The sequence below is a fragment of the Natrix helvetica genome (assembly GCF_964273705.1).
Source record: "Natrix helvetica genome assembly, chromosome: Z".
Classification (NCBI taxonomy): Eukaryota; Metazoa; Chordata; class Lepidosauria; order Squamata; family Natricidae; genus Natrix; species Natrix helvetica.
The window spans coordinates 59,757,794-59,784,702 of NC_138554.1; the positions used below are offsets into that span (position 1 = coordinate 59,757,794).

General features: G+C 40.3%; 1 protein-coding gene across 1 annotated transcript in view; it reads left to right on the top strand.

Moving 5' to 3' along the window:
• LOC309401578 (transmembrane protease serine 11A-like) overlaps positions 1-26,909 on the top strand; it is a gene marked incomplete at both ends in the record, with an annotated part of 62,135 nt that overhangs the window by 13,586 nt on the left and 21,640 nt on the right. Inside the window, 2 exons of the mRNA XM_081970648.1 lie at positions 6,769-6,896; positions 24,438-24,505. Of these exons, the coding sequence (XP_081826774.1) occupies positions 6,769-6,896; positions 24,438-24,505 (196 nt within the window). The remainder of the gene's footprint in view (positions 1-6,768; positions 6,897-24,437; positions 24,506-26,909) is intronic.

Below are 26,909 nucleotides of genomic sequence, written 5' to 3' on the forward strand. Positions count from 1 at the left end.
AATTTATATTCTTATTCTCTAAGTTCTTTAACAATTAGTCTTCTTTGTACTTAAATGCTGGAAGAAAAGTTTTGAATATTCTATTGCATAGATGTCAAACTTGCTGCGTCACATGACATTTTGTGATGTTTTTCTCCTTTGTGGAGCGGGATGGTTGTGGCCTGCATGTGATGCATCCGGCCCTTGAGCCACCAGTTTGACACCCCTGTTTTAATGGATATAGTATTTAGTGCCTGCTAAATTAAGAGCAGGATTGAGTTGGAGGCAAGGCTCATATTTCAATTTGCCACAATATTCCTCAGGAAGAAATTCAGAAACAATCCTCCCACTCCAAGTGGCAAACCATTTGCATGAATTAGATCTAACAGGCTAGATAAGATATCAGGGAAAAGGTTAAGATCTGCATGGCGGAAGCTCCTGCTTTTGAAAAAAAAAATGAGAAAACTCAGCCTTGGTTTCTCTGATATCATTGTTGTTTAGCAGCTTCTGACTAGCAAACACCGATAAAGCTCTCAACATGACATTGAATAATCAAGCTGTATGACTATTAGATAAATAGAGAATGAGGAAATAAGGCTGCTGTGTCACAGTCTATGACCTAGACCAGTGATGGCGAACCTTTTTCACCTTGAGTGCCAAAAGCACATGCACATGTGCTACCGTGCATGTTTGCGTGCCTACCCCCATAATTTAATGCCCCTCATGCTGTGCCCCCTGAGCATGTGTGCATAACCCCCTCTGCTGCTCATGCGTGCACAGCTTTCTTGGAGCCTGGGGAGAGCGACAATGACCTTGATGTCCTCCAGAGGCCGGAAAGGGCCCATTTTTCTACTTCCGGTGGGCACAGTAGGTCCTTTTTTCACCCTCCAGAAGCTTCAGGAGGCTTCCCTAAAGCCTCCGGAGGGAGAAAAACAGCCCAACAAGAAAACCGGAGTCCATTCCCAAACTTCTGGTTTGTGCATTGGCCAGTTTTTCGCCCTCCGGAGGCTTTAGGGAAGCCTCCGAAGGGCGAAAAACAGACAAAAATCAAAGCTGAAAATCAGCTGGCCAGTGCACACTGGAGCTGACAAGGCAACGCCTTGCGTGCCCTCAGAAATGGCTATGTGTGCCACCTGTGGCACGTGTGCCATAAGTTCGCTAACACGGATCTAGACCAATGATGGTGAACCTATGATATGTGTGTCAAAGCTGATAACCTACAACATTTTGAGTGACACACCACTACTATTTTCAAAATTCAAAATTGTTTTTAGAGGCTGCAGGAGAATGGGTGTGCTCTCCAAACTCTCCAAAAATCATATGAAACGGAGCATGCTTTTGTGTGGATTTCAGAGGCAACAGAAGCCATGGAAGAAAGAAGGCCTCATTCTGTCTAAAAGTATGGTGCTTGAAGATTACTGCCTGAAAGATATAGTGTGTGGCAGATTTTGGGGAGCACTGGGCGGTGGAGGCAATTGTGCTTTGGGTGACAGCACAAAGTGGCCTTTTTGAGTGGCAGCAGTAGTGCTAGGGCTGAAGTTGAGATCAGGCTTCAAATTCAGGCCCACCTTCAACACTGCTCCTGAGTGCCACTGTTCAGGGTGGCCTAGATGTATCTGTATATGAGGGAGAGATAGAGAATTGTTCTGCTTTGTTGGGGGAGGAAGGGGGACAAACCAGCACAATTAAGTTAGGTGGTTTCCAATTTTTTGACTTGCTGAGCCAGAAAGGTTCATCATCTAATACCTAAACCAACAGGCAACCTACAGAAGTGTTCAAATTAACTTCCTCCCTAATCAGAAATCTGTCTCCAATCACATATGCTCCAAAGATAAGGAAGCTTTGGGTTACAGCAAACCACGGACTTATGACTGTGCAGATCTATATAAGATCTATATTGCCATCTCTGAGAAGAATCGGTGCCTATACTAGGCACTATTAAAGAGAATGTAATTGTAAGGTTAAATAATAACATCCCAAAGGGAGATTCAACCGTTACATCCTTGGAACAGAGAAGCAGAATCCACCGAGTCCTATAGAGGCATCACTAAAAGAAGCTAGGTAGCTACTTACTGCAAAAAGAAATGCAGAGCAAACACTTATTGTCCTTTTTATTTTACCCTCAAACATCTTTGCTTAGTAATTGTAATTCACAATTATCTGTGTCTGCCCCAATTTTTCAAAAGCAAACCATTTTGAGGAAAGGAAGAAACAGTTGTTTAGTTGTTTCCCTATAAACCACCCATTCTTGCTCTTGAAGATTGGCTAGGTGAATTTCTCTAAATAATTATTGCTTCTAACCAGTGAAGATACCAAGAAGCACAAAGAACACAGCCTGCAGAGATTTTTGTTTGGCTTGTTGTCCTGCTTGGTTGCCATTCAGGCACCAGAAAAACAAGATGCAAATCTGCTTTTCTCCACATTTTTAAAGAGGTTCCTGGTATTTTAAAAACTCTACTGTGCTGTAAGTAAATGTGCTTTTGCTCTCCTTTCAAATAAATCTTGAAGCTACAAATATTCCAGTACAGGGACTAGAAATCTTGCAGAAGGAAGGACTTTAAAGAATAGACTGTGTGGGGATTGAAAGACTCATAGCTTCCCAATTATAAAAAATGCAGCATTTTTACTCTGCATATGGGTGTAGCTGATAAAGCTGTGTAACATGAACCAATTTGGCCCTAGTGGGTGGGTGAAAAAATGACTAAATTACAGCAGCAACTAAGTGTTGCATAGCAGGAAAAGTAGCTAACAGAAACCTGTCAAATACAGCAGGCCCCCACACCCTTCCCTTGCTCTGCTAATGCAATTGCTTAAAAACAGACAAAGTGATGCAATATGAAGATGTACATTGACTTGGTCTTTTTCTTAAACAAACTCTAGACTAGTGTTTTTCCAACATTAGCAAAGTTTTAAGATGTGTAGAGTTCAGTTCACAAAATTTCCAACCAATGTGGGGCTGAGGAATTTTGAGAGTTCAGACTTTATACCTTAAAAATAGCTAAGATTTAGAAACATTGCTCTATATGTATTTTCAGTTGATGGAATTTAGAATACACACAGACATTCAGAGGTGTTCTCACAGGGTACTTTGGGAAACACTTTTTTTTTTTGAGATAGTATTATCCTCAGGAATGTAGGAAGGCGAGAGCATTCTCTTTCATTTGTTCAAATTAAAACACTCTCCTACCATATATTGTTCAGGTGTAATAAGAATGCCACATTTTCAAATAATGATTTGTTAGTTTAAACATAAATAAATTTGAACCTCATGTTGGAGAGAATCAGGTTTGGAAGATGATACCTTATTTTCCATACCAGAAACTAATTTCTCATTTTAATCATAAGAGAAAGATTAGATTTACAGAGGAATTGGGTTTCATCTTTAACTATTAATGTAAGTATTCCAAAAAACAAAGGAATTTTTGACATTTTAAAAACATAAAGTAGGAAAATTTCATTCTCAACTAAATTGTTTCTCTCACTACACAAATCAAAGTTCAAATTTCCAGTCCATAAAAAAATGGCAATTACCTCATTTATAAATATATTCAGAATTATGTAAAAAAAACCTGATTTCTATTCAAAACAATAATTTAAGCAGCATATTAAGAATTAAAAATCCTACTGAAATTTCTGCCAAAATAGTTGAATTTCTAAGCATACCTGTCAAAATGAGATAGTCCCTTGCCTAATTATTTTTAATTGGCAGATAAATTTATTCATGGTAAATGTGTTCCTAATGTAATTAATACTTCATGATTGATTTGCCCACATAACCTAAGCTGATTTAGTTATTATATTTATATCCTGTCCTTCTATTCAGTTTTAGCACTCAGGGAAGCTACCACTGAACCAAAAATATAAATTTATCTTTTACAAACAATACAAACTATTATTTAACTGAGGAAAAAATACATACAATCTGTTCATTTAACAAGCAGCAGATACTCTTACTTGAGAGTATATCAGCATTGTAAGATAATATGATCTTGAAATTATCACATCAGCCCTTTGAAGTAGACCAGGTCATGAATCAGAGAACAAAGATTATTGGAATTTTATTGTTGCCGAGCATAATAACAAAATCTTTGACAGTTTCTCTTTCTTCTCTTATACCGTAAATCAAGATAGTCATTTCTAGGGCAGAGATTTTTTATTGCTTCTTTTATCTCCCCAGGCTTTTTATTTATTTATTTATATTTATTTTTGTCCTGACTATTTCCTTCAACAAGTTCTTAAAGAGCTGGCTGTTCTCAACTGACAGCTTTTTTGTATGATTTCCATATTGGAAGGTTTTTGTTAGACTTTAATGACTTTGTGCTTTGTTGATATGGTTATAATTTTTTTACTGTTGTATTTTATATTGTTGTCGGTCTTGCAGTCATATGCTAAGATAATCTTTAGGCAAATTACTTGGAATAGTAATATATATCTGATATTTTGCTCTTGAATCACAAATAAACTTTAACTAAAACATTAATTAAAAATATAACATACAGTGCAAATCTAACGTAGAGCAAAGCAATTACACTAGTAGAAGAAAAATGTCTGAAAATAAGAAATCCCCCCCCCGCTTAAAAAAGGACAAAATTACTTAACATTTACATCACAACCAGGAGATCAAATTAATAGAGCTAAGGATAGTATGTACATCTTTCTCTTTAAATTATAAGAATGGCATTGGGACAATGGAGTACAGAGGGAGTGTGGTTTTTGTTTTTTTGTTTTGGTACATCTAGTGCAGGTAAACCTCAAGAGAATTTAATAGAAACAACATTTTTGGACAAAAATGCATTTTTGGAGGCTTGAATGAATCCAATCTCAGTAAGTGTTTAATGAGTTAGGAGCTTTTGAATTTTGAATTGCTCAGGGAATGAACTCCTCCATTTTGGGTGAATTGAAAAACAAACGCAATAGCAAAACAAATGTTACCAGCATCATCATTAAAAATATAAAGATTGTTCACTAATATTTCTGATATTGAGTTCTAGAGTTAAAATTCTAAAGTTCAGTTCAGTTCATTTCCATGATGCTAGTTAGCCAGCCATGTATAGTTCCTTTCTTTTCCATTTCTTCTCCCCATCCTATCCATCCTCAAACACCATGAGATCTATTTGGAGCCACTCAAGTATATTTTTGTTGGGCTGCTTTTGGCATTCTGGTTCTCTTCCTTTCCTATCCTGAAGCTTTTGCCATTCTTCAAATCTTGGTTTTCCTCCAACCTTTTTGTAACTTTCCTGTCTACGGATGGGTGGTTTATAAATAAGATTCTTAATGCATTTCTCCTTTAGGGAATTTAGGATCTTATATAACAGCAATGCTAGATTGCATATCCATGCTTATATGTCTTTTTAATCAGTGTTTTATCTTCACAACAGGATAAAAATTTTAGTTGGACGATAATAATGGAATACAGGTCAACTTATTTATTGATTTGTTTGATTGTTTCAAATAATCATATGCTGTTTCTGGTTTCAAAAAAAAATCACTATAAAACTATGATACCATAAGATAAAAGCAAAAAAAATGAGAACCGTTCACAGGAACTTATTTTTATGACTTCCAGATTGTTTGATATACTGTATATTGTTTCAGTAAGATGTATACTGAAATGAGAAGAAAAACACAGGAAACTTTTAAAAGTATATTATTTCAACTTTTCCAGAGTACAACCAACAACCACAAAACTCAGATATTTTGAACCATGGAAAATTCTTGTCATCCTTTTGGCCAGCACAATTGCAGCAGCAATCATCATTGGATTCCTGACTTATTTTTCACAATATGGTAAAAAGTATCTATGGTCAATTTATAGAGCTGCTGTTTGAACACATTTGTAATTGGTTTTATTTTATAAATAGGCAAATTCTGCCATATTTTTATAATATGGAAATAACTTGGCTTATTTCCCAATCCAATCAGATGTTCTTGCTACCCAAATAGAACAAAAGACTTTTTCCTCACACACTGAATAAAAATAGATCTTTGCTTAACCATGGGACAAAGTGAACATTTGATTCAGCTATTTGTATTATGGGCCTGCAGAGACTTCCTTGCTTACTTTTTTCCTTGCTGCAGTCCTGTGTGTAAAATGTAAGATAATGGATCACATTCTGCAAATGTATAGCCCTATATCCTGGGACATAGAGAAAAGAACCTCACAGTTGTTTGAATCCACCATTTATCTTTTACATGAACTTCTGAAAACACCCTTGAAAGATTAAATCATGAACCCCGGCCTAGGATTGTTTAACCTAACTATTTTCCAATCTTAGTGGAATTTTGTCTGAACGTTTTTTTCAAAAATCTGATCATGACTACCTAATTATCCATTAAAACATTAATTCTATTACCTTTACCAATGACTTGAAAGAAAGCATTCTGTAAGTTTAGATATTTTTTAAATTGCTAATGGAAATATAATTTATTCATTAAACTTGTATGCCTCCCATCTCTTTACAGCTTACAATATCAATAAAGAGCATGATACCAAAAAACCAATAAAACTTTGTTTAAAAAAAAAAGAGCATGATAAAACAATTACAGAATTAAAACATTAATCAGACATTAAAAGCATTTAGATTTTTGAAGCAGTGTTTGTAAAATGTCAAAAGCCTGGAAATGTTCCTTTTAATATTTCCTCTGCCTTCTAGGCAAAAGGACTCCTCTGCCCAGTCTAGTGTGGTCTTCTCAATCCAAGGATAGAAATAGTGAGGAAAAATAAGTAACATGGAGTATTTGGAAGTAGTATGTTGGAATTGCTAATTTAACACAAATCTTATTTTTTAGGTATTAGAGATCAAAAGCTATCATATTACAAGGGCAACTTTAAAATCACTAGTTTGCAATACAATGGTGCTTTGTCTCGGCAGACTTCAGACCAGTTTAAAGATTTAGGAAATTGGATTGAAAAACTGGTAAGTCTCTGAATTTTTACTTGTCCTCATTCTGGATTCAAATATATGAGCTTGAGGTACTTTGTAGATGTAGATTTGTAGATGTGAATTTATTGCTTTGTGTTGGATATGGAAATATGAGTACTTGTGGGTTCTTCAACAAAGTAAGCATCTGTATTCAGCATTTTGGAACCCAGGAATTTTTGGATTTTTCTGAGAATATTAATTGAAAACTGGATAATTTAAACTATGATGGATTGCAGCTTCTGACCATACACAGGAATGTACATTTCTGAATTCATCTAACCTGTTTAATGTATGTTTTGAAATCAGGCTAATTTATATATAATAATATGACTGATGTGGCAATTTCCCAAATATTTTTATTGGTTAATTTAATTAATGGTTAACTTCCATTCCCCACCTCTTTGTTCCTAGTCCAATTCCATAGTCAGTTTAATGCAAACTGATACTGGTAATTACTTTTACTTCTTTGTTTCTCAGAATGTTTGGAAGAGGCAGAGAGTAACATCAGACAATAAAGGCAAATGTAGCATTCAGTCAGGGGCCCATAGCTCCTGGGGTGTCCTACCATCTTCTAAGCACAAAAGGGAAACAAAAATAAATGGGTTATGGCCCCTGTTCCGCATTTTTTGGTTCACAATGTATTTATTTTTGTGGTCATTTCATCATATTCATTTGAAGTGTTAGGGGAGTCTGCCTAATTCAAGGGTTCCACTTTTTCTGTTACTACAGCTTGAAATGTAATTGTAACTAACCCTGGAATTAGTATCATAAGCTGTGTTGGTCATGCCAAATTTTATGAACTTTTTTGTAGTGGTTGTTAAGTGAACTGTGGTCATAAAGAGAATTCATTGTCCAGGGTGGGTGTTTTTTGCTGGAAACTGAAAGTTTTAAAAAATCATAAATTGTAGGTATGTGATTGTGGGATAATGCAAACGGATATAAATGCAGGTTGGTTGCCAAGTGCCAAGTGCATTACCAAAATGCAATGACAGGACTATGGGGAAGGGTGTCCATTGGAACGTCAAGTTTAGGTTCTATGTAGCCCTGGGGAGACCCATTGTAACTTTGATGGTCACTGAGCAATTGGTTGTAAGTCAAGGACAACTTGTATTAAAAAGCCAGCAAAAAGCCTAAAGGACAACATATTGGCATTTTTGCAACAGGGATTTCTCATAATAGCTATTGTTAAAAGGTCAGTAAAATGACTTTATTATTGTATTAATAGGAATGAAGGTAGTATGGGTAGAATTGTTCTCAACTGTCATGATTAAATCCTTGCAACTCTTCAAGGCTGTATAGTAGCTCAGATAAAGAAAATAAAAATGATATTGAGAAGATTTCTGTCATTTTCCTCCTCCTTTTTAATATTGATCATTTAGCTACATTTTTTATAAAAAAATCAGCTACCTTGAAAGGAGTTCCCAGATTCAAAAACGGAAAGGATAAAACAAGAATTCCTGAAAGTAGGAAAACTCAAAAGAGCAACTTTTCCAAGCATTTAAACAAGCAACAATAACTCACAGCTGAGCCAGCAACAAAATAACTCAACTTACAAATTCTGCCCAAGTTTTAAGACCGCAAAGGTCTGGAGCTACTTTCAAACTGATGAGAATTCTCATAAGGGGATGTCTTAAGCTGATCTTGAAGGAGACACCTCCCCGGCTTCTTGCACTGCAAATCTGTCTCTAGCTGTCTGGGAACAAATGGGCATTTCATTAATGAATTCTGTGCTAGGCATAATCTTTGTCCAGTTTATTTTCCCATAAACTGCTGCCATGTGGGGTTATAATAATTGCTTGCCAAGAATGGAATGCCATCTGGAATATCAATCTTGCTCTATTGTATATGAAAAAAAATGTTGGCCACAAATTTGGTTGGACCAAAATGGCAATATGGGCTTTGACCCAGAGATTACTGCTTGGAATGCCACAGGAAAGGAGAAGCAGAACCGAAACTTCCATCAGTAAACATTGGAACAAAGCAAAAATAATTATTTGGCTCCTTATCATGCCAAAGAGGTGCAGGAATGTTGGGTTTCTTGCTAGGAGGATGATTAACCAGGTATGCCAAGTAACATACTGGAAAATCTGGAAAATATGCTTCTAAGGTGAAGCTGAAAAATATTCTTATTGTCAAAATTAATAAAAGTTAGATGCTGCTTATGTAAGACCCAAAGAAGTTAATATCAATTGAAAACCAGAAATGCAATGAGTTGGGATTGGACAAAGTAAATAACTCTTAGAAGAGAAAGAACATGTTGCTTTGCTATGTAAAACTACTGTAATGTTATGTAGAGCTAACAGATGGCATCTAAATGGTGAATTCCTGATCCAAGCTCTTTACACCAAGAGCTCTTTTGGTTGGACTTATCATTTGAAGAGCAAGAACTGTGACTGTCATTGTGATGTGCTTTTTTTGAAAGTACCAGTCTGAGTGATCTGTGTGTGTGTGTGTGTGTGTGTGTGTGTGTGTGTGTGTGTGTAGGAGATTAGAGGGCATCACAGACACATGTGGAACTTAGTAAGACTAAGCAAATGGGGGAGGGGGGGTGAGAAGAATGCAATACACTTATGCATTTAATTCCGAGTATTCAAAAAGAAAGAAACTGAGTTGTATGATCTTTGTAAGGAGGATTCAGTTAAATCCTCCATACAAAGGAGTGTGCTGCTCATACTAAATCATTTATAGCATGATTAAAAATGAAATAAAGAAATATAAAAATAATTGCAGAAGAACCTTTAAAATATGTAACAGAAGATCAAATTTAGGTCCAAATGAATGTACACTGACCATACACACAGAGAGACAAACAAACACAAACTCACTCTCTCACACACTGCATATACAGTATTCAAAATGCTGTATTCTGAGTTAGTTGTTGCTTTCTATTGTTCTCTTTCAACTTTTGAGATGTAATTCCATAAAATTCTAGCACTGTCTCTGGCTTCTGAAAAGTAATATATTATACTCTGAACTGTATTTTATTAAGAAATAGTTATATACCATTAAAAATACTGGCACTATGATGTGGCAACTATTATTAGCATACTAAAACGCTGGCATTTTTACATGTAAATTATTTCAGCCACTCCTTTGAATAAAGTTGTAGTTCTTGTCATGTGTTTTTTGAGAGGATGTGTTGGGATTTCAAAAGGAATAAACAAAGATAATTAAAGCTGTCAGGGCATAAAATGCTTTCGTCATCTAGGCTATGCAGAAGTACATGTTTAAGAAACAGTATAATTGCTGGAATAATTATGTATCCATAAGTGAGGCCCCAAGCAATTCCATACCAGAGCTTAAGCTGCTTGCCTCCTATGTTGCTACTACTTTTTTCAGCTTCAGAAATTCCAGTCCATTTGGCAGTGGGCTGGCAAAGGTGGTGGACTGTGTCAATCTGGTCTAACGCAAGACCCAATTGGTTATTTCCCTGTTTCTTCCCTTTCCATTCCTGAAGGGATAATAAATTCACTGACTGGCTCTTGGGTGGATTGGCCTACCAGAGTCTGTCTTTCATTTGTGGGAGTTTTCCCTCACCAATTTTGCATTCAGGAAGTGATGAGTGACCTATATTGGCAGTGGGCCAGTGGGAAAATACAATCCCATCCACCAAATTATTTTTTCCCATGGTGCAGAAGAGAGGAAGGATCACCTAGAGTCCCACTTTTCATCTCTATAAAAAGATTAAATCTGAAATTATCAATAATGAAATAACCTCTGGGATTGTCCATAGTAATTACCTACTATATTGTTTCCAAGAGTTCAAAGTGTCTGTTGATATATAGTTAAGGTATGTTATTTCCTGTTGTTCATGCCTTTCTTTCTCCACTTTTAAATGAATTTAATGCTTGCTTACATTTAATGAATAAACATCAAGCTTTTTATTGTTGTTGTTGGTTGACTTGTATATATTTGCTGTGATCTGGCTATAGGATTATATGTTGGGTTGAAACTAAATTAGGAATTATCCATGGTAATTTTCTATTTCAGTCACCTGAAATAGAAGCTTTTGATATCTTAATCCTCTCTGTCTTTCATTGACGCTCAGTACCAGCTTTCCATATTCCAGTTTCAGTTACATTTTTCAGACAAATGTAATTATGTTTTTAAAGAATGGTGATGGGACATTGAATACGCTCCTTTATAAAGAAAGATTCCCCTATATGGCTAATTAGTAGCTTGGGAGGCAGACAATATTAGCAACTTCCACGAGATAAAAATCTGAAGAATGTAATTGTGATGGGTTTATCAGTCTGCTAGTTCAAAATTTGCCTATGTCAAAACAATAGATTTAGATTTGACTTGCCACAATCAAATGTGACAACTTAGGAAAACAGACAGCTGCGGTACTTAAGCAGAGACACTTGATAGTACAAATTTAGAACATTTAAAATATAAAACCTTGTTCTTGAGATTATTGATGCTGCGATATGTCAAAAATCTGAAACGTTACCCAACAAGGATAATTCCCTATAATCTTTCTTAATGGAGCTTCTGCAACATATGGACCCTTTTTACCCACAACATCTTCTTTGGCACCCACCAAGCCCTGTTCTTCAACTGTTAATTTTAGATGGTTTTAAACACATCATCTGTACTAAAAACAATATCAAAAAATCTGCCTCAATGCCATCCCGAGGGTGTCTGTGGACCTCATATGGACCCTCACATTATTCTTAGCTATAGAATAGAGCTGTAGCTCTGAGATTTCTTTACAAAAATACCAGATACCTAAACAACAACAAAATTATAAGCTGTGTGTGTATGAGGAGTTCTGTTAGGAGACTAGGGACAGGTAGAAATAATTTTTTTTAAATTGTGTGTTGCATTATTTTTTAGGCAAGTAAAATGTGTTCAGTGTTTCTCTATGTGCGCATATACATAGTTTTCATCTGGATTTATCTGTATGTGTGTGTGTGTGTGGTATTTCCTTTGGGTTTTGTTGATTTGTGAGTGGGAAGAGTAGGTAGATAGCCTATCTGCATGTTTCTATGATATTTACAAGTGTATTTGGGTAAATAAGAAATCTGAACTTGGCAGTAAAGCAAATGTGCTAAATTTCTGGACAAAAATGGAGACCCTAAACTTTGACATCCTTATGGAAACTGTGAAGGAAACTTAATATTCATAAGGATTTTATCAAAACATTTCACTCTGAAAACTTTTAAAAATAGTTTGAAACCTTTAGAAAGTAATTAAAATATATGAATATGTAATTTTAATTGGATTAGCCCCCACTGTTGTCATAGAGCAACAATTCTGTGAAATTTTATTTAACCCTTGAGTGGATGAGCTTGCTCACAGAGTATACTTACTACTTTTTGCTTTTGTGTTGCATTTTTAGAGGTCTTTTGGTGCCCCTACATTTTGGTGCTCCTAGACCAGTGCCTACTTGGCCATAGCGTACCCTTGTTATAAATTTATGTAGAAATCATTGTAACTATTGCTATTGTTTTTTTAGTAGAATTTCTGGCATATAGAAAGGGGCACATTTCCAAGCTATACATGATGTAAACATCCAGTGTTATAGGAGATATTGTTTAGCATAAGACTACTCCTTCCAATATTAAGGTAGCATTAACCATTGGGAGAAAGGAGAGAGTGAGGCTAGAAATGTACACATGTATCTACAAATGTGATGGCAATTACTGTAGATCTCTCCTTTCTGCAGTTATATGCTGTTGCTAAATTAGGCTTCTGCCTTTGGCTATGATTAGCCTGGGTTTGGTACTAAATGTATCTTTAATGGCCTGCAAACCTAGAGGTAGCAACCTTAAACACTCAAAGAGCCTTTTGGACCCTGGATCTCTGTTAATAACATTATTCTGGGAAGTACCCATTATCACTACTGACTTCTTCTGTTCTAAAGTAAACTTTAGGATTTTATGGTGGAACAGGAAAGTATGAAGTTATTTTCATTTCAGCTTAAAGTAGGCTGCAACCTACATACCAAATTTGAGCAAATACTTGTATTTTTCTAACATGTCCTTGAGGGAACATTTTTTCTTGTCTTCTTGATCAAGATTATGTTTATATATATTTTTTCTAAATATTACAACTATTAAAGAACAAAATTACATGCAGCATTTATGAACAGCTTTTAAAAATAACTAAACAACAGAGGCATAGTTTGGGAGAACAGAGATAGTATTTAAACAAGGGAATTGCTACACATGTGATTACATAGTCAAATACAGATAAGAATGTACCGTATCATGTCTGCTGATAAGAAGAACTATACATAGTATATTCTCAAGATTGGAAATGGCTGAGACCACACTTTATCCCTTGAAACAAATGGAATATAATTATTCCTTAATTAATTTCCATTAATATTAAGGATCCTAAACATAGTCTTGTGTATGCTTCTTTGGATTATTTTATAAAGCTTTCCATTCCTTAGGGTTGTGTCCCCTTGTGCTTGGTTTATCATGAGGTTCCATTCTTTCAAAATAATATCTGCTTACTCATTTATAAAAATACTGAAAGAAAATTAGCTAAAGAAATGTTTTCAGTTGTGAGGCACTGCGATGGCTCAGTAGTTAAGATGCAAGGCTTGCCAGCTGGAAAGCTGACAGTCCAGGTTTGAGACCAAAGCACTGCACTTCAGAGTGAGGTCCACTTAGCAATTCTAAAGCCTGCAAACGCAAGTACATAAATAGCTACCACTTTGATAGGAAGGGAATAAAGCTCCATAATATCATACTGGCCACATGACCCTGGAAGCATCTTCAGACAGTGCTGGCTCATCTTGAAACAAAGATGAGCACCACTCCCTGTAGTGGGCTACAACTAGCAGAGTAAATTCCTCAGGGACTCTTCCTTTTAATTAACTTTATCCATATGGGAAATTTAATGTTTAATTTAATTTAACTTTTAATCTAGAATAAATAGAATTAGAATTACATAATGTGTTCAATACTGAGAACATTGGGGTAGGTTGAGTAAATATTGAGGCAAGGCAAGGCTTAACAACTAACCATTTATTTTTAACAATAACAAGCACATATCGGCAACCACTGACAGGTGAAAGCATGCTGTTTCTGTCTGACAGCTCCTTTAAATAGTCGGCTGTCAAACCCAGCCGACCAATCCACTTGCAGTGTAGCTACTGCTTAAAAACGAACCAATCAGGAGCTCAGTATGGGACACTCCTTTCCACCACATTTCCACAGACGTAGTCTTGTAAGTATGTCGGCCAGCACCCGACATCCCCCGATCTTCGCAGTTCAACTCCAACCATCGGCGCGTCCAACCCTGAGATCGCTGGCCTCAGTGGATCTTCGGACATAGGCCCAGAGTCCTGCAATGGAGCTCCCTGCTGAAGTTGGCCTGTTGGCCTGAGGTACATCCGTTCGCCGTGCGGTGATGGCGGGACTGTCGCCGAACTTAGTTTGGGGGTGTAGCCAGGCCTTATCTGTAGGGATGGGGCCTCCAGAAATACCCACTTGGTTTGGGGTTGTATAGTCAGTCCCCAGCCACTTCATATTTGATCGATATGGTGCCTCCAGACCTGTCCAACCATCAACTCCACCCTGTAAAAGTAGACCCGGTTATCGCCACTACCTTGCCAGGCAGCCAAAGGGGATGACCTACAAAATTCCTGGCGTAAATGGCGCCGCCCAGAGTGAACAGCTTTGGGACCCCAGTGGAGTCTAAAGGCTTCTCTGGGGCAAAACTGGGATGCAGGCGGTCCAAAACAGTTCTCAACTTCTTTTCCATTAACAGTTCCACGGGACTTTTATTGGTTAGGGGGCAAGGTGTGGAATATTGGTGTGGAGTATTGTACTAGCAAGAATTGGTCGACCCTTTCCTGCCACCCCACTGGGCCCATTTTGGACAATGCTTCTTTAGAGGAACAGACCATCTGTTCTGCCAGGCCATTGCCGGCCGGGTGGAATGGGAAGATCAGGGCGTGATTGGTCCCCAACCCCACTAGGAATCCCTCAAACACAGTGGACATCATCTGGGGCCCGTTGTCTGAGACCACTAGGTCTGGCAACCCATGGGTGGAGAACAACTTCCTCAGTACCTGAATTACAGCATCTGATGTGGTGGACAACATGAGGGCTATCTCTATTCATTTAGTGAAAGCGTCAGCCACCATAAGGAATACCTGGCCATGGTAGGGGTCCTCAAAATCTATATGTATGTGGGCCCATGGGGAGGAGGGGGTTTCCCAGGCCTGCAGGGGGGGGCCTTAGGAGGGGAAGCCCAGGTTTTTTGGCATTGGTTGAAGGCAGCCACCCATTTAGAGATAGTGTCATCCAATTTTGGCCAGCAAAGATAGCTGCCCCCCAAAGCCTTCATTCGTACTATTCAGAGTGCCCATTATGCAATGTTGTTAAAATGGAATGCCTTAGGGGAGGGGGCACTTCCACTCACAACAAGCAACCCTTCTGCACTGACAATTCCGACCAGTGGGCTAGGTAAGGCTGGAATACAGATTCAACGGTTCCCTCAGCCAGCCTCATCTAACCCAATCTAGAACTTGGGATATTCCTTATCCTGAGCGGACAACCTGGCAATGTCAGTGGCTGTAATGGGAGGTAAACATCCTCGATGAAAAGTACTTGCGAAGCTGATGCCAGGTCTTCCAGGGTGGCTGGGAGAGGGCAGTGGCTCAGTGCATCTGAATGGGTCAAATGCTTGCCTGGTTGATGTGTCAGGGAATAGTTGTAGGCAGCCAGGAAAACCGTCCATCTGGTTAGGTGAGGTGACAACACCTGTGGTGTCTGCTTAACTCCGGTGAGGATACCCAGGAGGGGCTTGTGGTCCATCACAATCTGAAATCGGCGGCTGTAGAGGTAGCTGTGGAACTTCTTCACGCTGGCAACTATAGTCAATGCTTCTTTGTCCAATTGGCTATAGTTGTGTTCTGTGGTCACCAAGGTCCTTGAAAAAAAGGCAATGGGAACTTCCCTGCCATCAGGCATGAAACGGCTCATGACAGCTCCCACCCTATAGGGGGGGGGCATCGCAGGACAACAGGAGCAGCAGAGTCTCACTGTATTGAGCGAGCACGGAGTTTGACAGCAGCAGTTGTTTGACAGCTCAGAAAGAGCCTGCTTTGACAAGGCCCCCACTGCCAGGGAGTTCTCTGGTCCAGTAAGCAATGCAAGGGCTCGGCAACTGATGCTTTATGAGGCAGGAAGATTGTGAAGAAATTTAACAGGCCAAGGAAAGCTTGCAGCTTTGTTATGCATGTGGGGGTGGGTGCATTCTGGATAGCTTGCAAGTGCAGCCCCTCAGCGCCCACCAGGAATTCTACCTGGGGCACGGCCACATGGCATTTCTTCCATTGCACCATAAGGCCCACCTGCTGGAACCGTCTCAAAATGGTACAAAGTCTGATCAGTAATTTGGGTTGGCTGGTCATGGAGATGAGGATGTCATTGAAGTAGGGGATGATGCCAAGAATCCCTTGCAGGAATCTCTCGATCAGGCTCTGGAAAAGGCCGGGTGCTATGCTGACTCCGAATTGGACTCACTGACATTTAAATACGCCCTTGTATTTATTCCCTTGTAAATTGCCTCCTCAATACTCGATCCCACCTTAAGCTCCCGCTTAAACGTGAACCAATCAGGAGCTCAGTATGTGACATAATTTAATTAGGGACCTTTTTTTACTATCTTCTATTGACATATTTTTCATGAAACAAGAAATGCCTTTCTCAGCCTTCAGCTGTGATACAAATTATTTTAGAACCAGTGACATAAACTATTTTGCAAAATGGGCGTTGGTTACTCACCTGATACGCCCCTTCTCCAAATGGTGGAGACATCATCCAGACATGGGTTATTCCAGTCAGTGTCCAATAGGACTGGATCTACCAAATTGTTAAGCCACGCCTTCCATGCTAGGCTTCCCCAGCTTAGACAAAAGAAGAATCAAGGTAGACTGCTGTGTCAAAACTCCGATAAATATGTGATCTCTCCTTGTCAAGGTAAAAAACAAAGATTAGTCCAAACAACACTCCAACGATGGGGCTGGATGATGTCTCCACCATTTGGAGAAGGGGCGTATCAGGTGAGTAACCAGCGCCCATTCTCCCAGTAGGTGGAGACATTATCCAGACATGGGACATACCAAAGCCTGATTTGTCCCATGGGTGGGAACTGAGTGAGGACTTAAGAATCTTGGTGGGCCACCACCCGCTGCAATACTCACCGTCTGAAGGCTGCATCTGCCGATGCATATCTGTCTAGCTTGTAGTGTTGGATGAATGGTGATGGCATTGTCCATGTGGCCGCCCTGCAGATCTCCTCCAACGGGGCCTGGGAAGACCAGGCAGCTGAGGTGGCAGCGCTGCGTGTGGAGTATGCCGTGATTTGTTGTGGGACAGGAAGAGAGAGCTATGTAAACTCTGGAAATTGCTGAGCAAACCCAATGTCCAATGTCCAATGTCTGTAGAAGAAACCTTGGATCCCTTCTTACCCACAGGCTGGAATCGGACAAAGAGCGCTTCCGAATGTCGGAACTCTGCAGTGCGCTTGATGTAGATGCACAAGGCTCGACACACATCAAGATAGTGCCATTTGCATTCCAGTCAATGCGATGGATTGGGACAAAAGTCAGAAAGCACCAATTCCTGTGCTCTATGAAACACTGAATTTATCTTAGGTATAAAGGTTAGATCCAGACAGAAAACAACCCTGTCCGGGTGGAAAATACATAAGTCCTGTCTGGTTGACAGAGCTGCCAATTCCAAAACCCGCCTGGCTGTAGTGACTGCAACAAGAAACACAATCTTTATTGTTAGATGGTACAGAGATGCCGAATGTAGAGGCTCAAAGGGGGGCCCTGTCCAAGACCTTGACAATGTCCCAAGAAGGAAATCTATGTACAGTAGGAGACTTGAGGTTGGTAGCACCGCGAAGAAACCAGCGAATAAGGGCCTGATGGGAGAGCGGCTTAGAAACATCAATGGACAGAACCAAGGACAAAGCCGGCACCTGCCGACAGACTGTATTTGGGGATAGTCCCTTGTCAAGTCTGAGCTGAAGGAACTGTAGAATATTAGGGATGGAGGCCTGCATGGGTGTAATACTATGCAACTGACACCAGGAAGAGAATTGAGTCCAAGTGGCGTCGTAGATGTGATTAGTGGATGGACGCCTGGCAGCGTGGATCGTTTGGATTACCTCATCTGATAGATTAGCTTCTGTCAAAGACTCCCACTCAATCTCCAAGCGGTAAGACGAAGCCAGGCTAAATCGGGGTGTCAGAAGGAGCCCTGTAGTAGCAGAGAGGCAGTTTGAGGAAGCTGCCATGGAGGACCCACCGACAGATTGATCAAGTCCACAAACCGGGGCCAGCGGGGTGCTATAAGAATCAGTTCCGCCTCCTCCATCAGCATCTTTCGAATGATGTGTTGAATCAGCGGAATTGGAGGGAATGCATATAGAAGACCCCAAGGCTATCTGCACCTGAGCTCATCAGTGCCCTCCGCCCCCTGAGTCGCGTAACGCGTGCAGTACCTGGGGAGTTGATGGTTGTCCTGCATTGCAAACAGGTCTAGGATCGGAAGACCATACCTCTCCATAACTTGCCGGAATATCCTGTGATGGAGACTCCACTCCACCGGGTCTATGTGCATGTGGCTGAGACTGTCCGCCTGCAGATTGTGGATGCCTGAGATATGTTCTGAGTGAAGGGATAGGAGATGGTCCTCCGCCCATGCTACTAGCTGGAATGATAAAGTCATTAGCGTCTTTGACTGCGCTCCCCCCTGCCTGTTTATACGCACCTTGGTGGTGGTATTGTCCGTGAGGATGAGTATGTGCACATTGGTGACTATGTCCCTGAAATGGAGTAGTGCGAGATACACTACCCACAGCTCTAACCAGTTTATACTGTTCTTTAGATCAGATCGGGACCAAAGCCCCTGAGCCACTTGGTCTTGAATGTAAGCCCCCCAGCCCAGAAGGCTTGCATCAGTGGTGAGGACAACTCACTGAGGATCCCTGAACAGAACTCCCTGAGACAGTGCCTGAGATAGCCACCACTGTAGAGACCTTCTTACCTCTGGAATGAGACATACCCGAACTGTCGAGCAGCTGGTGTTGGACTGCTTATAGGGAAACAGGAACCACTGTAGATGACGACTGTGGAAGCGAGCCCATGGCACGATGTGGAAGCTCAACACCATCTTCCCTAGTAGCTGCAACAATTGGAGCAGCGGGGCCTTGCTTTGCTGCCTGGTGGCTGCGACTAATTTACGTATGCTCAGTCTGCAATCCAGAGAGAGGAAGACCCTCCCTATGCACGTGTCTATCACCGCCCCAGGTGTATTAGGCGAGATGCAGGAATTAAATGTCTCTTTTTGGATCCCGTGATCCTGGAGGATTTGAAGAGTGGTTTGAATGTCCCTGTGAGCCTGGTCTGATGACCTGGACAGTAACAATATGTCGTCCAGGTAACAAAGAATGCAAATTGGCTGAGAGCGTACATAGGCTGCAATCACCGCTAGGACATTTGTGAAGACCCTCGGGGCTGATGATAGGCCGAATGGGAGAGCCTGATATTGGAAGTGCATTCCGGCACAGGAGAACCGGAGAAATTGCCTGTGCTCCTGCAAGATGGGGATGTGGAGGTATGCCTCTGTGAGATCCACCGAGGAGAGGAGGTCATTTGGGTGAACGCTCTCCAAGATGGATTGCAGGGAATGCATCCTAAATTATAAATTTGTTTAGAAATTTGAGGTTGAGAATTGGTCTCCAGCCCCCCAAAGATTTTGGCACTATGAAGAGATCCTGTTAGTCCAGAGGCACTTCCTCGATGGCCTGAATCTGAAGAAGGTGCCGGATAGCCTTTTCCACCAACCTTCTTTTGATGGTGTCCCTGGAGACTGGACACGTTACGAAGTATTGCGGGGGTGGGTGGGGGGTGGAGAGGAACTCTAGAGCCAATACCAATCTGACTGTGTGCTGAAGCCACGCATCGGTGATGACATCCCAATGATCAGCGAAGGCCACCAAGCGACCAATGGGAAGGGAACTCACAGAGTCACTTCTGTTTTCTAAATGGATAGTTGGTACTTCCCTTGAAGGACTTCCTGTAGGAGAAACGCTGGTTACCTTTGCCAGATCTATCATAGGAAGAGGCTCCCTGTCTGGAGGGTGCCTGACATTGTGGACGGGAGTAATTGAAAACCCCGTCCGGGTTCCAAAAGGACTGCCTGCGGAAAAAAGAAGATTTGTTATCAGATTTCTGGGTAGCAGAAGGCAGAACCTTCCTTTTATCTTTGGACTCGATGAAAAGATGTTCAAGTAATGGTCCAAAGAGCGGGTCAGTAGAGAATGGTAAAGAAGCAAGTCTCCATTTTGTTCTGGCTACCGCCTCCCATTGTTTTAGCCATAAAAGCCACTGAGTGGACACAGAGCAAGTGATGGCTTGGAAGAGAAATGTGCTGTATCCAAAGAGGCATCCGCAGAATATTCCAGCGCGGCCTTGAGTTTGTTGAGATCCTGGTGGGATCTAGTGTCAGAAGGAGGAAGCCTCTCTTGAAGTTGTTTCAGCCAACGCAAGGCCGCCCTGTTAAAGAAAGAAGCAGAAGAAGCAACCTGCACCGCCCACACAGATGCCTGATGTCCCTTGACCAAAGTCTGATCAAACCTTTTGTCCTCCGACCGGAGGGCATCTTCAGAAGCCGCAGTGGCAGCGTTGGGAGCAGAGAGGACCACCAGTGGAGGGTTGATGGAAGGGACCTCCAGCAACTTGGATAACTCTGGACCCACATTATAAAGTTACTTATCTAAAGATGAAGGGAGAGGCCCTGACCCAGGAGAAGTCCACTGATTCTGGACCACCTCCAGAAAGAACTTGGGTGTGGGGAACATGTCTTTCTCCACAGCTGGTCTGGGAAAAAAAGGGTCAGTCGTGTCAGTCTTATGCGGTTCTGGCCCCGTGCTCAGCTTGGATGCCGGAATGCCTGAGACCTTCTTTGCCTTAAAAAGAAGAGATCGAAATAGGACAGGCTTAAACAAACCCACTAGTGTGGAAGGGGCAGGAGTCAGGTCCTCGTCATCCAAGAGGTCAGAGTCTCTGGAAACCTGTTCATCAACCTCAGGAAACAGAAACCTGCGAAGCAGAATCAGTAGGAGCCCCTGTTGTCATGGAAGAATGGCTAACTTTTCTAGCAGATTTATAAACCTTGGAAACAGATGCTACCAAACTGCGATGCTGTAGACCAGCAGCGATGCCTCGCTCTATGGCGGCTGAAATAATATCAGCCATGTCAGAAGGACAGAACTGATGCCTTGTAGAACTATGTGAAACAACGGCCAGTTCAGGAGTTAGGCTCCTTTCACTGTCTGACTCTTCGTAGGCATTCCGTAAGAAAACCGCTGAAGCTGGAGGCTTTCTCGGCACCGAAGCTTGGGGAAACGGCGGCGGCGGTTCATTGGTGGCAAAGGAGTGTCGCTACGCATTGGTGGCATGAGAGAAGTGTTCATTGGTGGTAATGGGCTCATCGATGGCTGTGGGAGCAGCACCGCAGGGCAAAAGGGCTTAGAAACCCATTTGCAGCCACGCGGGGCCACAAGAACAAAGCTTGCCGAATTAAGCCACAGCGTGGGAAAAGCAGTGATAAATGAGGCCGGAGGGATTTACCCATGGGCCGAAGCTCCCTCGATTATCCACCGCTGTCAGGCAAAACCTGATCTCTACCACCACTCTCGATCGTCAGAAAAGTAGTATAATTAACCAATTGATCATTTAGAATAGCCAATTTGGAATTTGGAAGGTAAAGAATTAATATCTATCAGGAGAGATCACCAGACACAGCCAGTCCAAGGAAATGGACTGAGTCTAAGCTGGGGAAACCTAGCATGGAGGGCGTGGCTTAACAATTTGGTAGACCCAATCCTATTGGACACTGACTGGAATAACCCATGTCTGGATGATGTCTCCACCTACTGGAAGAATCTTCAAGTTTCCAAATATCATACTGTGTAAAGTTCAAAAATTGATAACAATCATCTGTGGTGTTTAATTCATCCTGATTATCATCGGTATTTTGTAAAATAAAGATAATAACTTTAATATTATTATTATAGTTGTACAATTGTAAAGAGTAGTGGGAATGAGACTTCTTTAAAACAGGTTTTTGAAAGTCTAACAGCTATAGAGCAATACTGTACTATGTACTGTTATATAGTACAGTATAGTACAGTTATATAGTACAGGTATATACTATATATCTTTGTTATAAACTTACAGTTAGATGGGGAGTAAAAGGCATGAATTTTGAAGAGTTGTCTGCTGCCCTTGGGAATTTAAGCTGGTTCAACTATGAAATAACTTCTTTTAACTTGCTCATACTGTTCTGGGTTGTTGAGCAATTAATTTGCTGAAAAAGACAGAAAGTTCTATCATTTGATGGAAGTGGTTTTGTTATTTCTTTTTCTTTCTCTGTTGCGGTTAGAATATTGATTTGTTGGAGTCCTAAAGGGAAATGGAATGTTATACACAAATAGAATAAAGGAATTTTCTGTCTAACAAATAAAATTATTTGATTTCTTTCTTCAGTAGATGCCTTGGAAGCTAGCAGTGATATAAGTGTTTAAAGCCACATATTCTGAACTGTCTGCTTCAAAACATAGAAGTTGTCCTTTGACAGGGGTGTGAAAGAACATAATGGAACCATTAATGATAATAAGATAAATTAATGATAACAAAATAGAGCATTTCAATTATTTAGGAATAATGTTCCATTTATCCAGGTGGATAAATATCCATTTAGACCACGAAGCACTTGTAGTAAAAAGAAACAACAAGGCTGTACCTACTTATTTTTATTCCAAGGGGGAGCAATATATTCCCATAGCGCTGAAATTATTTGAAGCAAAAGTAATGATACATGTATTGTATGGCATGCATGCAGATCCTTACTCTAACTTTGTATCAGCTGAGCAGTGATGTGCAGTCAGGTGAGGCAAGTGAGGCACAGCCTCACCACTCTCATCATGAAAAAAAAAGTAAAAGGAAAAAGCTGATCTAGTTACTGCCTCACCGTGGATGACTCTGCTTAACTGTTAAAAAAAGCTGGAAAAGGTACATGTGGGTTGGAGGGAGGGGGAGGAATTCAAACTTCATCCTCCTGGTGCTGTGCAGGGCTTTGGGCAAAGGCTGGAGGGAAGGACCCTGGCTCTCTTGTGCTCTCCCTCCCCAAGAGTAGTTTGATTGCAGGCAGAGCCACGTTGTGGGGCCAGTGTGTGTGCTACAGCATGGCTCTTTGCCTGGCTTCCTGCCTCCTCCTGTGGTCTCCTCACTGGTGCTCTCCCTCCCCAAGTGTAGTGACTTCCTCCCCAGGCCCCCATTCATTTCTCTCTCACACACACACAGCTGGATAAAACTATATAAAAATCTAGCCCAGCTTCACTGATTACAAGTTTGAAAAGGCAACGTGGCTCCACCTGCAATCAAGCTACACTTGGGGAGGGAGAGCACAAGCGAGCACTGAGGAGACCACAGGAGGAGGCAGGAAGCCAGGCAAAGAGCCATGCTGTAGTACACACACTTCACCCAGCCTCTTTCTTTTGGAAGGCTCAGATCGGCTCCCCTCCGGCTTCTCTGCCTCTCCTCTCACCCCAGCCTGCCAGCAGGAGGTGGTGGGTGGGCTTTATTGTGTTCCAGGCATTTCCCACCCAGACAGCAGGCTGCATTTGCAATGGTGGAGGTGTTTGGGAAAGGCAGCAGGGGAATGGGGGGGATGGCAGAGGAGCTGCTTTCAAGCCATTGGAAAAGATATCCAATCCAACTTTTGAGGGGGGGGGTTGTTTGAGAGTGAGTGAGAGAGGGAAGGGGTAGGAGAGATAGTCCAATCCAACTTCTGTGTGTGTGTGTGTGTGTGTGTGTGTGTGTGTGTGTGTGTGTTTGAGAGAGGGGGAGGAAGGGAGAGAGGGAGGAAGGAGGGGAAGGAGAAGAAAAAGAAAAAGAAAGAAGGAGCAAAGGAGAAAAACAAATGCTGTCGCTTTAAATTGGAACTGAGCATGCCTGGCTGTGGAATTCTGGGAGTTGAAGTCCACAAGTCTAAAAATATTTGAAACTCAGCACTGTGTCAGTGCCTCACCAGTCATAAACCTCACTGCACGTCACTGCAGCTGAGAATAGTTTTTCAAGTCTAAATGTGCTTCTAATGTAAACCTAATGTAGGCTTGGAGGGTTTGCACCAGGTTCTAGTGAACGTACAATAACAGGGTATCCATGAAATATTTAAAATCATTTGATTTGAAAACTACACCACTGCCAAAAGCCTAGGTTAACACCATAAGAAGTCTGGATTCAAAGCCCACAACCCAGAAACCAAAGTTTGGATTGAAATGATGGCTACTGTATTGTAAAGATAGGCCAATGCTATTCTCTTTTGCTGCCCATCTGTTCTATTTTTGTTATTATTATTTTACTTTTAATATATGCTATTGGTTTGCTGTATTTAGCAATTCTATATGTAACCTGTAAGTTTTTACTAATTTACATTCCTTGTCTGAATCCAAGCTTTCTTTTTTCAAACCACTTTTTTCTCCCAACAGATGTATGAGACATTTCACAATTCTGTTTTAAGGCATAAATATAGAGGCTCACGGCTTGTCAAAGTGAGGTACGTAAAACCGTAATTCAGAGACATGCCAGAAACTTCAAGATCACTCTTCTAAAGCAATTTGTGTATTTTTATGTGTATGTATGCAGCTTGTTCAAGGTACATATTTTCTACATGCCTTACCATAATTTTCTTCTTGATTTGCAATAAAAATTTTCATTTCCCTTTGGTAACTTAATATGATCTGTCTCAATCATACTACCTTTATGTATTTATTATATTTGTCATCCATTTCTGAAGGCTTTGAGAAGCAAAAATAAAATTGTCATCAAAATTATCATTAAATGAAGTGTAACCTTCACAAAACTAATGAATACCCCCAAATAGATATAATTAACAATATGAAAATATACACCACAGCACCACAGCATTTTGTTAACCTTTAGGTACATACCAAATAGATATAATTAACAATATGAAAATATACACCATAGCACCACAGCATTTTGTTAACCTTTAGGTACATACTGCTGTTTTTGTGACCATTACTTTTTGTAGATCCTAATCCTTTGGAGGGCCTGTGTGTTCTCATATGGTGCAATTAAAATTAGGGGATGTTGGAGATTCTTTGAAAAATAAAACCTCATTTGAATTACTTCAAAAACTGAAAGGATTATGTACCTGCTCACAATAATTTATAAGATAAATTCACAGTATTTTCCAGTATGAAATAGGACACTGGTATATATGCATGTATGTATGTAGGTATGTATTCACGTGCTTGCGCGCACACACATACATATACATACCTACATACATACATCTACACACACACACACACACACACACACACACACAGAAATATAAAGATGTTACTTTCCTGGCAGTATCTATCTAGGAATTCCTAAAGTGGCCAAATGTGCAGTATATTGACAATGCTTTATTCAAGCATTGAAAAATACAAAATATGTTAACAATTGCATGCCTATATATGTTTATAGTATTTATTCTTGATCTTTAAGTAGTTAAAAGATTTTTCAAAGACACTCTTGCATTAATCATAATTATCAATAAAAGAAAATATTTGTAGCTCAGAGTTGAACTATGGAGTCCTCGTGGTCTCTGAGTTTGGTTGTTTGCTTGTAGACATTTTATTATCCAACTAGGTAACATGATTAGTGTGGATGTAGCCTAGTATATTAGCTGGATAAACATGATCAACACTGATGATATAACTTAATTGGGTAATGAAACTTCTGCAAGAATACAAATAAGCTCAGAAAGCCCCAAGGTCTCCATAATCATAATTTTGTTAATATATCCAAACCAACTATTAAATTTTGATGATGTTTCCTTAAGTCATCAAAGACTTAATTGAGTGTTGAACCTATGTTATATTAAAATATATCACTCTTTGTTTAAAACGAAACTGTTTATAAGCTGTGGTGTTCTTTGCATAAACTGCCATAATTTGCCTGTCTCTGGCAAATGCATTGATTTCTTTTTTTTTTTTAATACAGCAATTTCTGAAAAATCTTGCAAAGAAAGCTGCAGGGTTAGGTTTAAAGTTGCAACAAGGAAAAAGCAGAGAACAAGGAAAAAGCAGAGAACTCTTGTGGATCTTGCTTATGCAGGAATGTATGCAAGTTACCTATCAGCAAAGGATCTCATCAGCACATGGGAGCAGCTTTTGTTTTAATTTCCTTTGCATTTGACAATAGCAACAGAAAAGACAAATGTAGGAGAGAAATCTGTCGAGACCCATCTGGATCTTGAAACTATCTCCTGGGGTGTTGGCTATTCCTGCCAGCTTAGTATTGTCTGCAAACTTGATGAGTTTCTCTTCTATTCCCTCATCTAAGCCATTTATGAAGATATTGAAGAGTACTGGGCGTAAGATGGAACCTTGGGGTACTCCACTGCTTACTTCCCTCCGTATAGATGTAGTTCCATTAAAGACTATAATTTGAGTATGGTTTATTAGCCAGTTACAAATTCATCTGGTGGTGAAGCTGTCTATCTCCATATTTTTCTAGCTTACCAAGAAGTAGGTCGTGGTCTACTTTTTCAAATAACTTATTGAAATCCAAGTATAATATGTCCATAGCATTTCCTGGTCCACCAGCATTTCCTAAACACTTTGTCAAAGACTGCAATAAGATTTGTTTGACATGATCTGTTTTTGACAAACCTGTGCTGGCTTCTGGTTATAACTTTGCTTGTTTCTAGGAGTTTACAGACCTGTTGCTTGATTATCTTTTCCAGGATCTTCTCAGGTAATGATGTCAGGCTGATTGGTCTGTAATTTCTTGGATTCCACTTGCACCCCCACTACTCCTTTTTTTTTTTTTTTGAAGATGGGAATCATAGCTGTTTCCTTCCAGTCCTCTAATAGTTTCCCATTGCCCTAAGAACATTGAAGGATGTGGTTCAATGTTTCTCAGATTATGTCTTCCAGCTCCTT